This window comes from Nanorana parkeri, unplaced genomic scaffold (genome assembly GCF_000935625.1).
Source record: "Nanorana parkeri isolate BGI_ZX_2015 unplaced genomic scaffold, ASM93562v1 scaffold1025, whole genome shotgun sequence".
Taxonomy (NCBI): Eukaryota; Metazoa; Chordata; class Amphibia; order Anura; family Dicroglossidae; genus Nanorana; species Nanorana parkeri.
This window is the reverse complement of record NW_017307293.1, coordinates 193,703-204,995: the sequence shown is the minus strand read 5'-3', so window position 1 is coordinate 204,995 and position 11,293 is coordinate 193,703. Positions and strand designations below refer to the sequence as shown.

Here is an 11,293-nt window from a genome sequence, read left to right as displayed (position 1 = left end):
GGAAGAATGGTTTGAGGAAGCACAGAAGCGCCGTGAGTTGTTAGTACACAGGAGAGGTGATGGGAAACGTTCAGAGCTGAGACATAGAACACCTGGGAAAAGAGAGAGAGAGAAGCACAAAGAGGAGACAGACGAGTTGAGAAAATGATGAAAGGAGAATATATACGGCATACACTAATGTACAACAGGTGAGTGTGGTGGGGAGGTGGGTTAGTGAAAAGGATCATTCAAACCTCTGCAACAGATTACACGACTCCCTTGCAAACTGCCCCTTTAACTCTTTCATGCCCAGAGTTCAATAAAGCCTTGCTGCCCAGGTGAAATTTAGCAACATCAATATGCGTTGGTCAACTTTACTAAAACTCAATGACCAATTTGCCTATATAAACATTTTGGACATATTTTTCTAAGAAGACATAGAATTTTATATGGTACACTGTTTAAAAACTCCCTTAATCTATGCTAACAAGTGGACAAAAAACTGAACAACAAAATATACAGGTGAAACTCGAATAATTAGAATATCGTGCAAAAGTAATTGCAGTAAGTGCTGCAAAAGGGGCCCAAACCAAGTACTGAGTACATATGCATGCTTGTACTTTTCAGAGGTCCGATATTGTTCTATGTACAATCCTTGTTTTAGTGATTGCATGTAATAATCTACTTTTTTGAGGTTGTGGATTTGGGGTTCTTGGGGTTTTCATGAGCTGTAAGCCATAATCATCACAATTATGACAAATCACGGCTTGAATTATCTTGCTTTGCAAGTAATGAGTCTATCTCATATATTAGTTTCCCCTTTTAAGTTGCATTAGTGAAATAAATGAACTTTGCACGATATTCTAATTATTCGAGTTTCACCTGTATATAATATTTCAATACAGTCAACTTATTAGACAATTACAGTATTAAACAAAGGCACGCTGCCATCTTCAGGTTGCAGTGACCTCTAAGCAGCAACCATTACTTTCTTTATTCCATAGCTGGGATAGTGATCACATGATCCATAATGACAGAGTGGTTCCCAATCCCTAGTGGGGAATGAAGCTGAAAATGACAGCTAGCAGCTCTGTACACTGTTGACTTGTACATGTCAATGGGAGGATGTAGGTGAATGTATCCTCAGCAAAGGGCGACCATGTGGGCAGGAAGGGGTTTCAAGGCTCTTATCTAAGAATTAAATGCACCACTGTCCCGGCTGTCCAGCAGTCACTGTGGTGTCAAACATTATATATATATTTATTTTGTTTATGGAGATGTAAACCATTATAATCCCATATAAACCATCCACCACCCCCTGGCACAGTGTTTGAGTGTCAGACCACTTGAGAGCTGGGCCGCTGCTTTGTATGACTCTCCTATGTCCTCAGGCCTGTGTAGACTCCAAGTTGTGAAAGGAAGGTAATTACTATCAGGGATGCACTGATGTCGTTTTTTTGGCATCGAGTACGAGTACCCATATTTTGCTTTCGGTACTCCCGATACCGAATACCAATAGCGTTGCTTCCGCTGGCATAGAGCCGGCTTCCTGGGCTACTTGCGGTTTGCCCAGCTTGATTGTGATTGGCCGGGAAACCGGCTTCTCAGCCAATCAGCATTGAGCCGGCTTCCCAGCCAATCAAAAAGCCCGGCGGTGCGTAATGACCCGCCTCCCTGCTTCCTGATTGGCCGGGAAGCCGCCTCCATGCCGATTAGCTAATCCCGGCTAATCAGGACGAAGCCGGCTGTTTGGCCAGCTCGATGCCGATTGCCCGGGAAGGTGGCTCCATGTTCCCCTACGGCACTGCCGGTCAGAGAATATCTTCCTCTGACCGGAAGTTCCGGTATCAGGGAAGGTATCGGAGCATTTGGGTGAGTACAAGTACCGATATTAATACTAATATCGTTATCGGTGCATCCCTAGAAATTAGCACAAAGCACAGGTTGACTAACTACAAACCGAGTGATAATCTGCTGACTTGTAAAATCTGAATGCACATATTCAAGTGAACTAAATTGTGTCATTCACTGGAAAAAAAAGATGTTTTCCAAGTTTGGCTGCATTGCAAATCAGTTACCTGGCCTCTACCCCTGACACGGCACTGCCTCATACTAAAATATCCTTCTGCACAGCATGTGGACACATACCGGGTTGGCTTGTCCCACTCCTCCTCGTTGAAGCTCCCATCCAGGAAGGGGTAGCTTTTCCTGTGCTCCACCGGTGGCGTGCTCATCTTCTGCCGACTGGTTCTCCACTCATGTGGGTGCAGAGAGAGACCCACAGCCTGATGTATGAAGTTCCCTGTGTGGGTAAATAGAGAGACGGTGTATGTGTTAAAGCAGTGGTTCTCAACCTCTGTAACCTCAGGACCCGCTATTGTTCTTTGTCATTGAGTCATGGCCCAAGTCGCACCACACTGGAACGCACGGCATTGCAGTGCAGCGCGTTCTGGTGCGGGCGATTGAACTGTGGGTGGGAGGTGCATTTGAGGTGCCATTCAAATGAAAAGCAACGCAACACACCTTCCACAGCAGAATTCTCGTTAGGTGCGATTTTCCGCGGTAAAGTGTGTTCATTACAGATTTAATGTTAATTACTGTACTAGTGTGAACAGGCCCTCAAAAACACTGACAGACACACAACCACAAATATTCTCTCACACACACCCTCCCTCAATTTTTGTTTTCTTTTTGTAAGCTCCACCCAGTATTCCTATCTTATCCAGAACTGGAGTGGATCCTCAGCCTGGTGTCCAGCGTGGGCTGCTGTGCTGTGACGGAGCTCCATCTCCATATGTGCATTGCTTGTACAGCTCCCTTGCGCGCCCTGAAGAGGTGCAGATAGCCAGAGTGTGCCGTCACTCCGGTCCAGACACCTCTACAGGACACGTGAGGGAGCTGTAAGCAAAGCATGTATGAATGTAGCTCCCTTGCGGCCATAGCCCCATCCCACCTCTGGCTGACATTCGGCATAGGGCAGCATATTTTGAATGGCTGCTTGGTGTCAGAACTGACAGTGCTGTGCTAGGGGAAGGCATGTGGTGACCCACTGAAAACGGGGTCGCGACCCACCAGTTGAGAACCAAGGTGTTAAAGGGTACCTATGGCCAAAAACTAAAAAATATATTTATATATATTGAATTGCCGTACGTTCTATCCCACTCCTTATAACCATATTCATCTAGAAGTTAGTAAACTGAAGATGCCCATATTATGGACTTCAAAGCACTGACACACTCTAACAAAGCCTTCCTTCTGAACTACAGCTCAGCGTCTGAACAATGTAACATCATCATCGCTTGCTGGAAGCAATGCATCATGGGATATGCAGTCTTGAGAATTGTAGATTACATCACATCAAGAAGCAGGGGAAGAGAAGCAAAGCACATCGGGAGTCCAGGAAGTTGTTGGAAGTGATGGACAGACGGAAGGCGGCGCTCACTACATAAAAGGGATTTCTTCATGTAAGCTTTGATTGTATTATCAGACACAACTCTACTATGTATTCCTATTACAATGCTGATGTCATGACATAGAAGGATATGCTGGGACTTTACAACTCCTTTAAAGTGCATACACTAAGAGGGGCCCCCAACAAATCCTTTCAGCCTTCCCGAGTGCTTCAACTAGGGTTGCCACCTTTTCTTCAAGCGAAAACCCGAACACACTCTAGCGACGTGCGGAATTTTTGGGGAGAATGAGCGGTGGCTAATTCAAATGTCAATAGCGCCGCCCATTCATATGTAAATATCACAGTTGAGGCTATTTTAAGTGGGGGGCCAGTAGCCACTATCTTCATTTTGGTTGCCCCTGTCTGCCTGACATCTTGTGTCCAGGTTTCTGCTGCCATGAAACCCGGACACAGCATTCAAAACCCGAACTGTCCGGGTGAATCCTGGACAGGTGGCAACCCTAGCTTCGACAGCAAACTCAATCTACATTACAGAGACCAGCTTCAAAGTGGGGGTGCAGGCACATTTACCACTGCACCCACCCCTGAATCTCTCGATGCAATGGACTTTACCTCCGTAAGAGAAAGATGACGGCAGCAGCTATAAACTCGGAGCTGCGCATTCATTTCTGCATACCAAGAAGCCAGGCCCAGAGCTCATGGGCTTCAAGGGTGAGCATATAGGAAAGCACAGAAAGCATTTCAGCAGTGTGGTGTTGCTCATCCATAGTTCAATGAGCAAGCTGGAGGTGGGGATAGGGTGACACAGCAACCTGCAGGCTGTGAATGCTGCTACCGTCCTGCCTATGCAGTGTGGCAGGGGTGTGTGGATCACAAACCTGACTAATCAGAATTAAAACAATTTCGGCAGGTGAAAACAGCTCACATTGATTAATTCCAGTTGTGTATATAGCTGTTTGGATGCAGTTCCACTTCAATACACCTACCTACTAAGTTCTCCCAGCAAGTTTTTTCCTGGAAACAGGTACAAATTGTTTAACAACAATAAACAGAGTTCCTGTCTGCCGAACCAAAGCTAAAACAATTGTCTTAGTTGCCTTAATAACCAAAACAGTCAACCAGCAGGCAGTAAAGGTTTCCTACAAGCTGCAGTGATGTTATTAGCAGGGTTAAGCACTGAAAGTGGCCCATTGTCTATGGCTGCCCGGTCCACTTTATTGATGATAATGCAAAGTAAGGAGGCTGCAGCTTACCCTGACTGCTATATCCCGTCTCAATGCCAGAGCCGTCCCACGACTCGAGGGCGCTGTCCACGCTGGGGATTGTGGTGGAGTAGATTTCCGACAGCTTGCTGGTCTTCTGTGAGTCTGTCAGGTCATCTTCCGGGTCGCTTCCTTCATTCACTCCATCGGAGAGCTTTTGCGAGAGAGGCCCTGCAATGTGATCCAAAGAAACAGGGTAAACCCAGAGGAAGCAACCATGCACCTAGAACATCAGCACCATTATCCCGTGTCTGGCAGGGGCATAGGTTTAATGCCATATACATTTAGAGTAGTAACTCCTTTCTTAAAGGATGGCTCTGTTGAAGATTTCAATCGAACAAAACCAGCCAAAAAGGTAGGCAGCTACTTCTGTACTCTCTCTTTAGAAACAGCACCCGTAGGGCTCTGGGAATCCTTTGTCATATATACATACAGGCCAATCAGCCATAAGATTATGACCACTGAAAGGTAAAGCTAATACCATTATCTTGTTATAATGGCACCTGGAAGTGGGGGGGATATATTACAATGGCACCTGGAAGTGGGGGGGATATATTACAATGGCACCTGGAAGTGGGATGGAATATATTACAATGACACCTGGAAGTTGGGGGGCGGGGGGGGGGATAAATTCGGCAGCAACTGAACATTTTGTTTCTGAAATTCATGTGTTGGAAGCAGAATAAAATGTTCACCTGTAAGGATTTGAGCGGCTTTAACAAGGGCCCAATCATGATGGCTAGACAGCCAGGTCAGAGCGACTCCAAAACTGCAGCTCTTGCGGGATATGTACCTGGTCTGCAGTGGTCAGGACCGAGCAAAAGGGGTCCATGGAAGGAAAACCGGTGAACCGGAGACAGGGTCATGGGCAGCCAAGGCTCATTGATGTACGTGCGGAGCGAAAGAAGCCCCACCTTGCAACTTACAGGACTTAAAAGATTTGCTTCTGAAGGCTTGGTGCCAGATACCACAGCATACATTCAGAGATCTAGTGGAGACCATGCCTTGGATGGGTCAGGGCTGTTTTGGGTACCTACTCAATATTAAGTGGGTGGTCTTAATGTTATGGCTGATCTATCTATCTAATATATATATATATCTATCTATATATCTATCTATCTATCTATCTCATATCTATCTATCTATCTATCTATCTATCTATCTATCTATCTATTTCATTCAACCAACCATGGGGCCATGTGGCTCCTGTATACTCTCAATGTCTACCCCAGAATGAGAAGGCCTCTCACATCTGGCCTTTTGGAAAGGCTCAATGGCACAGCGTGGACAAAATGGCCGATGCCTATCAATAGTTTCTATGGCACAGATAGGACACCGTCCTGAATATAAAGCTGTAGCTCACAAAACGATTACCATATTGTACCTAGACAGGCACCATGACTTGTTCCCCAGGGATAGACAGGAAGGTCTCACCCCGAGTAGCGGCAGTACAAAAGTCGCTCACTTACGCTCTGCCTGCTTCTTTATTTTGAGTGTCACCGTCTCTCCCGCCATCTGCAGCAAATGAATCGCCTCACTCAGCGGCTTCCCTTTCAGGCTGGCATTGTTAATGGCGAGAATGCGGTCCCCAATATGAATGGCTCCAGTCCTGGAAAACAATGAGAGCGGTTATAGTGTTTCAGGAGGTGACGATTAAGATTGGGGCCATCAGCAGCCTCTCAAACATTTCCTCGCACACCGTTAAAGGTCATATTTTCCACCCTTATTTCCATACTTCTTCTGGGTCACTTTAACTGAAATGACTGAAACCTTTGGATTGACATCAACACCCAGACAACTGGGGAGAACAACAAATGGCAGCCTATATATTTTCACAGAAGATGTCTCTTTTACAGGTAGACTTTAGTACAAACTGAACACAAAAGGGGCTGACCCAGCATTTTGCTGAGAGAACAATGTTCGTAGCACATTACTGCCACTAGATGGAGCCAGCGTGTAGGGATTTCTTCTACTTGTTAGCTCCATCTAGTGGCAGTGCTGCGAACATCTTTCACTCAGCTGTACTCTGGGTGACTGCATTATATATCAGTCCCAAAGTCTTGAGATAAATAAAAGGGAGCACAGCGACCCATGCTGGTACTCTACTGATCTGGGAACCCCTTTTGTATACCTGTTAGTAATGCAGGAGGGGAATCCACAAACACACCCACCATGGACATATCAAAGAAGTATCTCTCAGCCACCAGATTCAAACCTCCCTTGCCAGGATGGCTGACTGGTCACATATCAAGTATAGAAAGGAAATTGGGACAGCACAGGCTCAGGAAGTGGACCCACCCCACCCCTGCAAGGACTTTGTAAGGAATTACATGGTGTGCAGTGGACTTTAAGACTTCCTTCTTAGGCCCGGTTCACACCTGGGCGTTTTGTAGCGCTCTGCAAAACGCTCAAACACCGAAATCCTATTATTTTCTTATGAGTATGGTTCACACCTGGGCGTATTACAGGCCGTATGAACGCCCTACGCCCAAAGAAGTACAGGAGCTTCTTTGGGGCGTTTTTGTCGCGCTTATCCATTGGGATACAGCCAGGTAGCCCTCGGAAACGCGCTTTTCCGCGCGGTTTTTTTACCTCGAATCGCGCGACATACGCGCATATTCGATACGCCTAGGTGTGAACCCAGCCTTAACCTATAGCCCACAGGATGGTGTTTTAGGTCAGCACGGGCTGACGTCGCATGATATTACCCTAACTATGAAACCCAAAATTTCGGGAAAATTACACTTTACAAGTTAACTTTAGTGCACAAAAACACAATACGCCATTTTCTTTTAAACTATAAAAGATGAAGTTGTGCCAAGTAAATAGATCCCCAGCATGCCAAGCTCAAATGTTGTGTGCTCCTGTGAAACGGCGACACAATACGGTGTATTAGACCCAGGGCAGCCATCAGAAATGTTGGGGCCCCTTACACGGCTTTAGGCGGGCCCCCCGCGCCGCTGGGCGCAGGGCTTAGTGACGCGCTGGACGCAGGGCTTAGTGACGCGCTGGACACAGGACCCACCTGAGAGTGACCCTGCAGAGCCCACCATAGATGCTGCACAGCCCATCTGAGACTGTCTATGGTGGGCTCTGAAGGGGTCTCAGGTGGGCTGCACCCCTCCCCTCCCTCCTTTTCTTCCTTCCTTCCTTCTTAGCTCCTCTTACCTGCACACATGGCCTCGTCTGCCGCCAGACCAGCCAAAAGTGACATCACTTCCGGTCAGTCCGACATCAGACGAGTAGCGCCGCTGATGGGGCCCCAGCTTGTCTCAAAGCCGCTGGAGCGGCAATGCTGGGGCCCTGCGCTGCTAGAGCCAGGCCTCCGCCTCCTCGCCCTTCACTGTCGGCCGATAGTCATGTAAAGGACCCGGGCGGGTGAGTATCGGCCGTACCCCCCCTGATGGCTGCCCTGATTAGACCCCTAGTGTCACCTTTCCACTTCAATGAAGCTATTCAAGCTCAGATGTGCGCTGGTCTCTCTTCCCTCTACCCACCGATACCCATGATGCCGGTTCCAGGCCCGCAGAAGGGTCAGCGGAGCCCGGGAGCTGCTCTATTCATTAGAAGGAAATGTAGGCAAAGCAAAATTTGTTAACCGCAGTAACCATAAATGACAGGAAAACCCGTCTTGCAATGATTTACTGGCATCTGCTTAAAGTAAATCTAGACTCAAATCACTGAAATCTCACCTAATAAAAAGTTGCTTTTTAATCTGCAGTTTTCCTTACAATAACTAGTGATCATGTCTTGTTCAGGCACTTCCTGTTACAAGGTGACCACGCTCTGCCCAGTGTCTTCCAATTGTGCATCTTTGTTGTTACATGCTTCCCCTGACGGAAACTATAAGTGGAAATGCCAACACATTGCCCAGGCACGCTCCACTGATGTCATTATCAGGAAGGAAATCAAAAATGGAAACAAGATTATAAAACCCCAGAGTGGTTACCATACGAGGTGCTTTAGCAAACCAAACGTCATCCAGTTAGGGTTTAGATCTACTTTAGTATAAGTCAGGTTTTGTGCACAGTGTCCCCCGCCCGTGGCTCACCTCTCCGCCAGCCCTCTTTTGGTGAGACCAGAAATGACAATGGGATCAAATGGCTCTTCGGTCCCCGAGATTGTAATTCCCAGGGGACCCCCGTATCTCTTCAGCTCCACCGTGTATATAATGGCCCCCGTCGTCTCCTGCTCATCTGAAATACAAAAGCAGAGCTATTAAGAACACATGACTGCACTCCTGGTAGTTCTAAATTTAGTTGAGTTAGAGAGCACAAGCGCACTGCAATCTCTGATGGAGGGATCACCCTGGCACCTGAGCGGGATCACGCAGCACCCTGGCACCTGAGCGGGATCACGCAGCACCCTGGCACCTGAGCGGGATCACGCAGCACCCTGGCACCTGAGCGGGATCACGCAGCACCCTGGCAGCTTGGCGGGATCACGCAGCACCCTGGCCCCTGGGCGGGATCACGCAGCACCCTGGCGAGATCACGCAGCACTCCGGCAGCCGGGCGGGATCACGCGGCACCCTGGCAGCGGGGCGGGATCACGCAGCACTCCGGCAGCCGGGGCGGGATCACGCAGCACTCCGGCAGCCGGGGCGGGATCACGCAGCACTCCGGCAGCCGGGGCGGGATCACGCAGCACTCCGGCAGCCGGGGCGGGATCACGCAGCACTTGGGAACTACAAGGAGCACTCGCAATTGGAGACCTCAAAAGAGATAAGCTAGGGAGTGCCTCCACCATGCATCACCTAGCACTCTCTGACAGTTGGGCAGGATCACAGCACTCTCCAATGGAAAAAACTGTATTTTCTGATTGAAATTCTTAAAGATGCAAAATAAAATAAAATGTCAGCACGTACAATTGAAGGCCGTTCAAGTGCAAAGTTTCATACCAGAGTTGTCCTCATCCTTGCGAATCTTCAGTTTGACCAGCTCCTCGCACTGCCGCAGGATCTGCACAGCGTCCTCCATGGAGCAGTTGTCAAGACGGATGTTATCGATGGCCAACAGCTTGTCACCCGGCTCCAAGGTGCCAGTCCTGGAGAGAGAGGATAAGACCCGGCATTGGATACTTTACCCCGGAATGTCCCCGTTTTAAATCAACCCGGCTTGTGTCATGCACACGTCCAGACAGGTCAAGGGTCAGAGGTGCTACTATAGATACTTTGTCTCATAAAATCTATCACGGCTTCGGTTTTATGGCGTCTCGCCGGCCGGAAGATTTGATAAATCTCTCTCACCTCCTGCAATACCCACCTGTGCGCCACACTGCCCTTCTTGATGTCAGAGATTATTAGAGGCTCTCCTGGTTTTCTGCTGGCTGTAAGGAAAAAAGAAGCATTACGATGTGCACACCTACTGAACATCACATAAGTCAATGCGCAATGGTCACTGCACATCCCTGGTACCCAAACTGCGGCCCTTTGAGTTATTGTGCGGCCCTTGGGGGCCCCTGCAGATAGTATGGCCCTTGTGGGCCCATTAGTCTGCATTGTGGTGCTTATTCAAGCCAGTGAATGAAAACTATTTTTTATAGCAGTGGTGGGCAACTCCGGTCTATACTCTTATACTATGTCTGCAGTCTCTGACCATCTCCTGTACTATGTCTGCACTCTTTGACCATCTCCCGTACTAGGGCTGCAGTCTCTGACCATCTCCTGTACTATGTCTGCACTCTTTGACCATCTCCCGTACTAGGGCTGCACTCCTCTCCTAGGGCTGCACTCCTCTCCTCTCCTAGGGCTGCACTCCTCTCCTCTCCTAGGGCTGCACTCCTCTCCTATACTAGGGCTGCACTCCTCTCCTATACTAGGGCTGCACTCCTCTCCTATACTAGGGCTGCAATCCTCGCCTATACTAGGGCTGCACTCCTCTCCTATCCTATCCTAGGGCTGCACTCCTCTCCTATCCTAGGGCTGCACTCCTCTCCTATCCTAGGGGTACAAATCCATTCAAGTCTCTGCGAGTGAAGTCTGCGGCCATCAGTCTTGCAATGCCTCATGGGACTTGTAGTTCCACAACAGCTGGAGTGCTGAGGTTGCCCTGCTGCATATATTGACCTATCAGGCATGCATCCATGCAGACACTGAAGCCACTAAAGACTTCCTATTCCTCTCTTATGACAGGTTCCCTTTGCGCTGGTTGATATTTGGGTACGGGATGACATGTTTGCATATGTGTTGGGCCCATTGCTATGCCAGACAGTGTCCGTGATGCCCCCCGGGCAGAAGTAGCGACAGGCAGAGGCAATAAATCACTGAAACAACAGAACTCATCCTTCCGCAGGGACTGGAAGACGGCGCAGGAAGAATGGAAGGGGAGATTGATGCTGCACTGATAATAGATGTCTAATTAATTCAACGTCTCCTCTGCAGGGAAGGATGATGAACGAGGGGAAGGGGAGTCCGGAGGCGGCTGTGGATTCCCGCATATGATGGCCGGTTGGAGGGAAAAGAAGCCCCTGGGCTCCGGGGGCTCTCAGAGGGAACCGCTAAACGCATCATAATTCACAGCGCGGGGGCCCCTCCCAACACACACAGCGCGGGGGCCCCTCCCAACACACACAGCGCGGGGGCCCCTCCCAACACACACAGGGAAATGATCGCAAAAAAGCACACAAAAAAAAAAAAAGC

The 11,293-nt window shown here is 48.6% G+C and overlaps 1 protein-coding gene across 3 annotated transcripts in view; it reads right to left on the bottom strand.

Moving 5' to 3' along the window:
* GRIP2 (glutamate receptor interacting protein 2) overlaps positions 1-11,293 on the bottom strand; it is a 131,839-nt gene that overhangs the window by 4,172 nt on the left and 116,374 nt on the right. For 2 of the 3 annotated variants that reach the window (XM_018567247.1, XM_018567248.1), the window contains exons 15-20: positions 9,918-9,981; positions 9,554-9,699; positions 8,705-8,849; positions 6,123-6,262; positions 4,645-4,824; positions 2,128-2,281 (exon numbers count right to left, since the gene is read on the bottom strand). In XM_018567247.1, the coding sequence (XP_018422749.1) occupies positions 2,128-2,281; positions 4,645-4,824; positions 6,123-6,262; positions 8,705-8,849; positions 9,554-9,699; positions 9,918-9,981 (829 nt within the window). Of the gene's footprint in view, positions 1-25; positions 93-2,127; positions 2,282-4,644; positions 4,825-6,122; positions 6,263-8,704; positions 8,850-9,553; positions 9,700-9,917; positions 9,982-11,293 lie in introns of those variants that run through there. The other variant, XM_018567249.1, reaches the window with a different exon arrangement.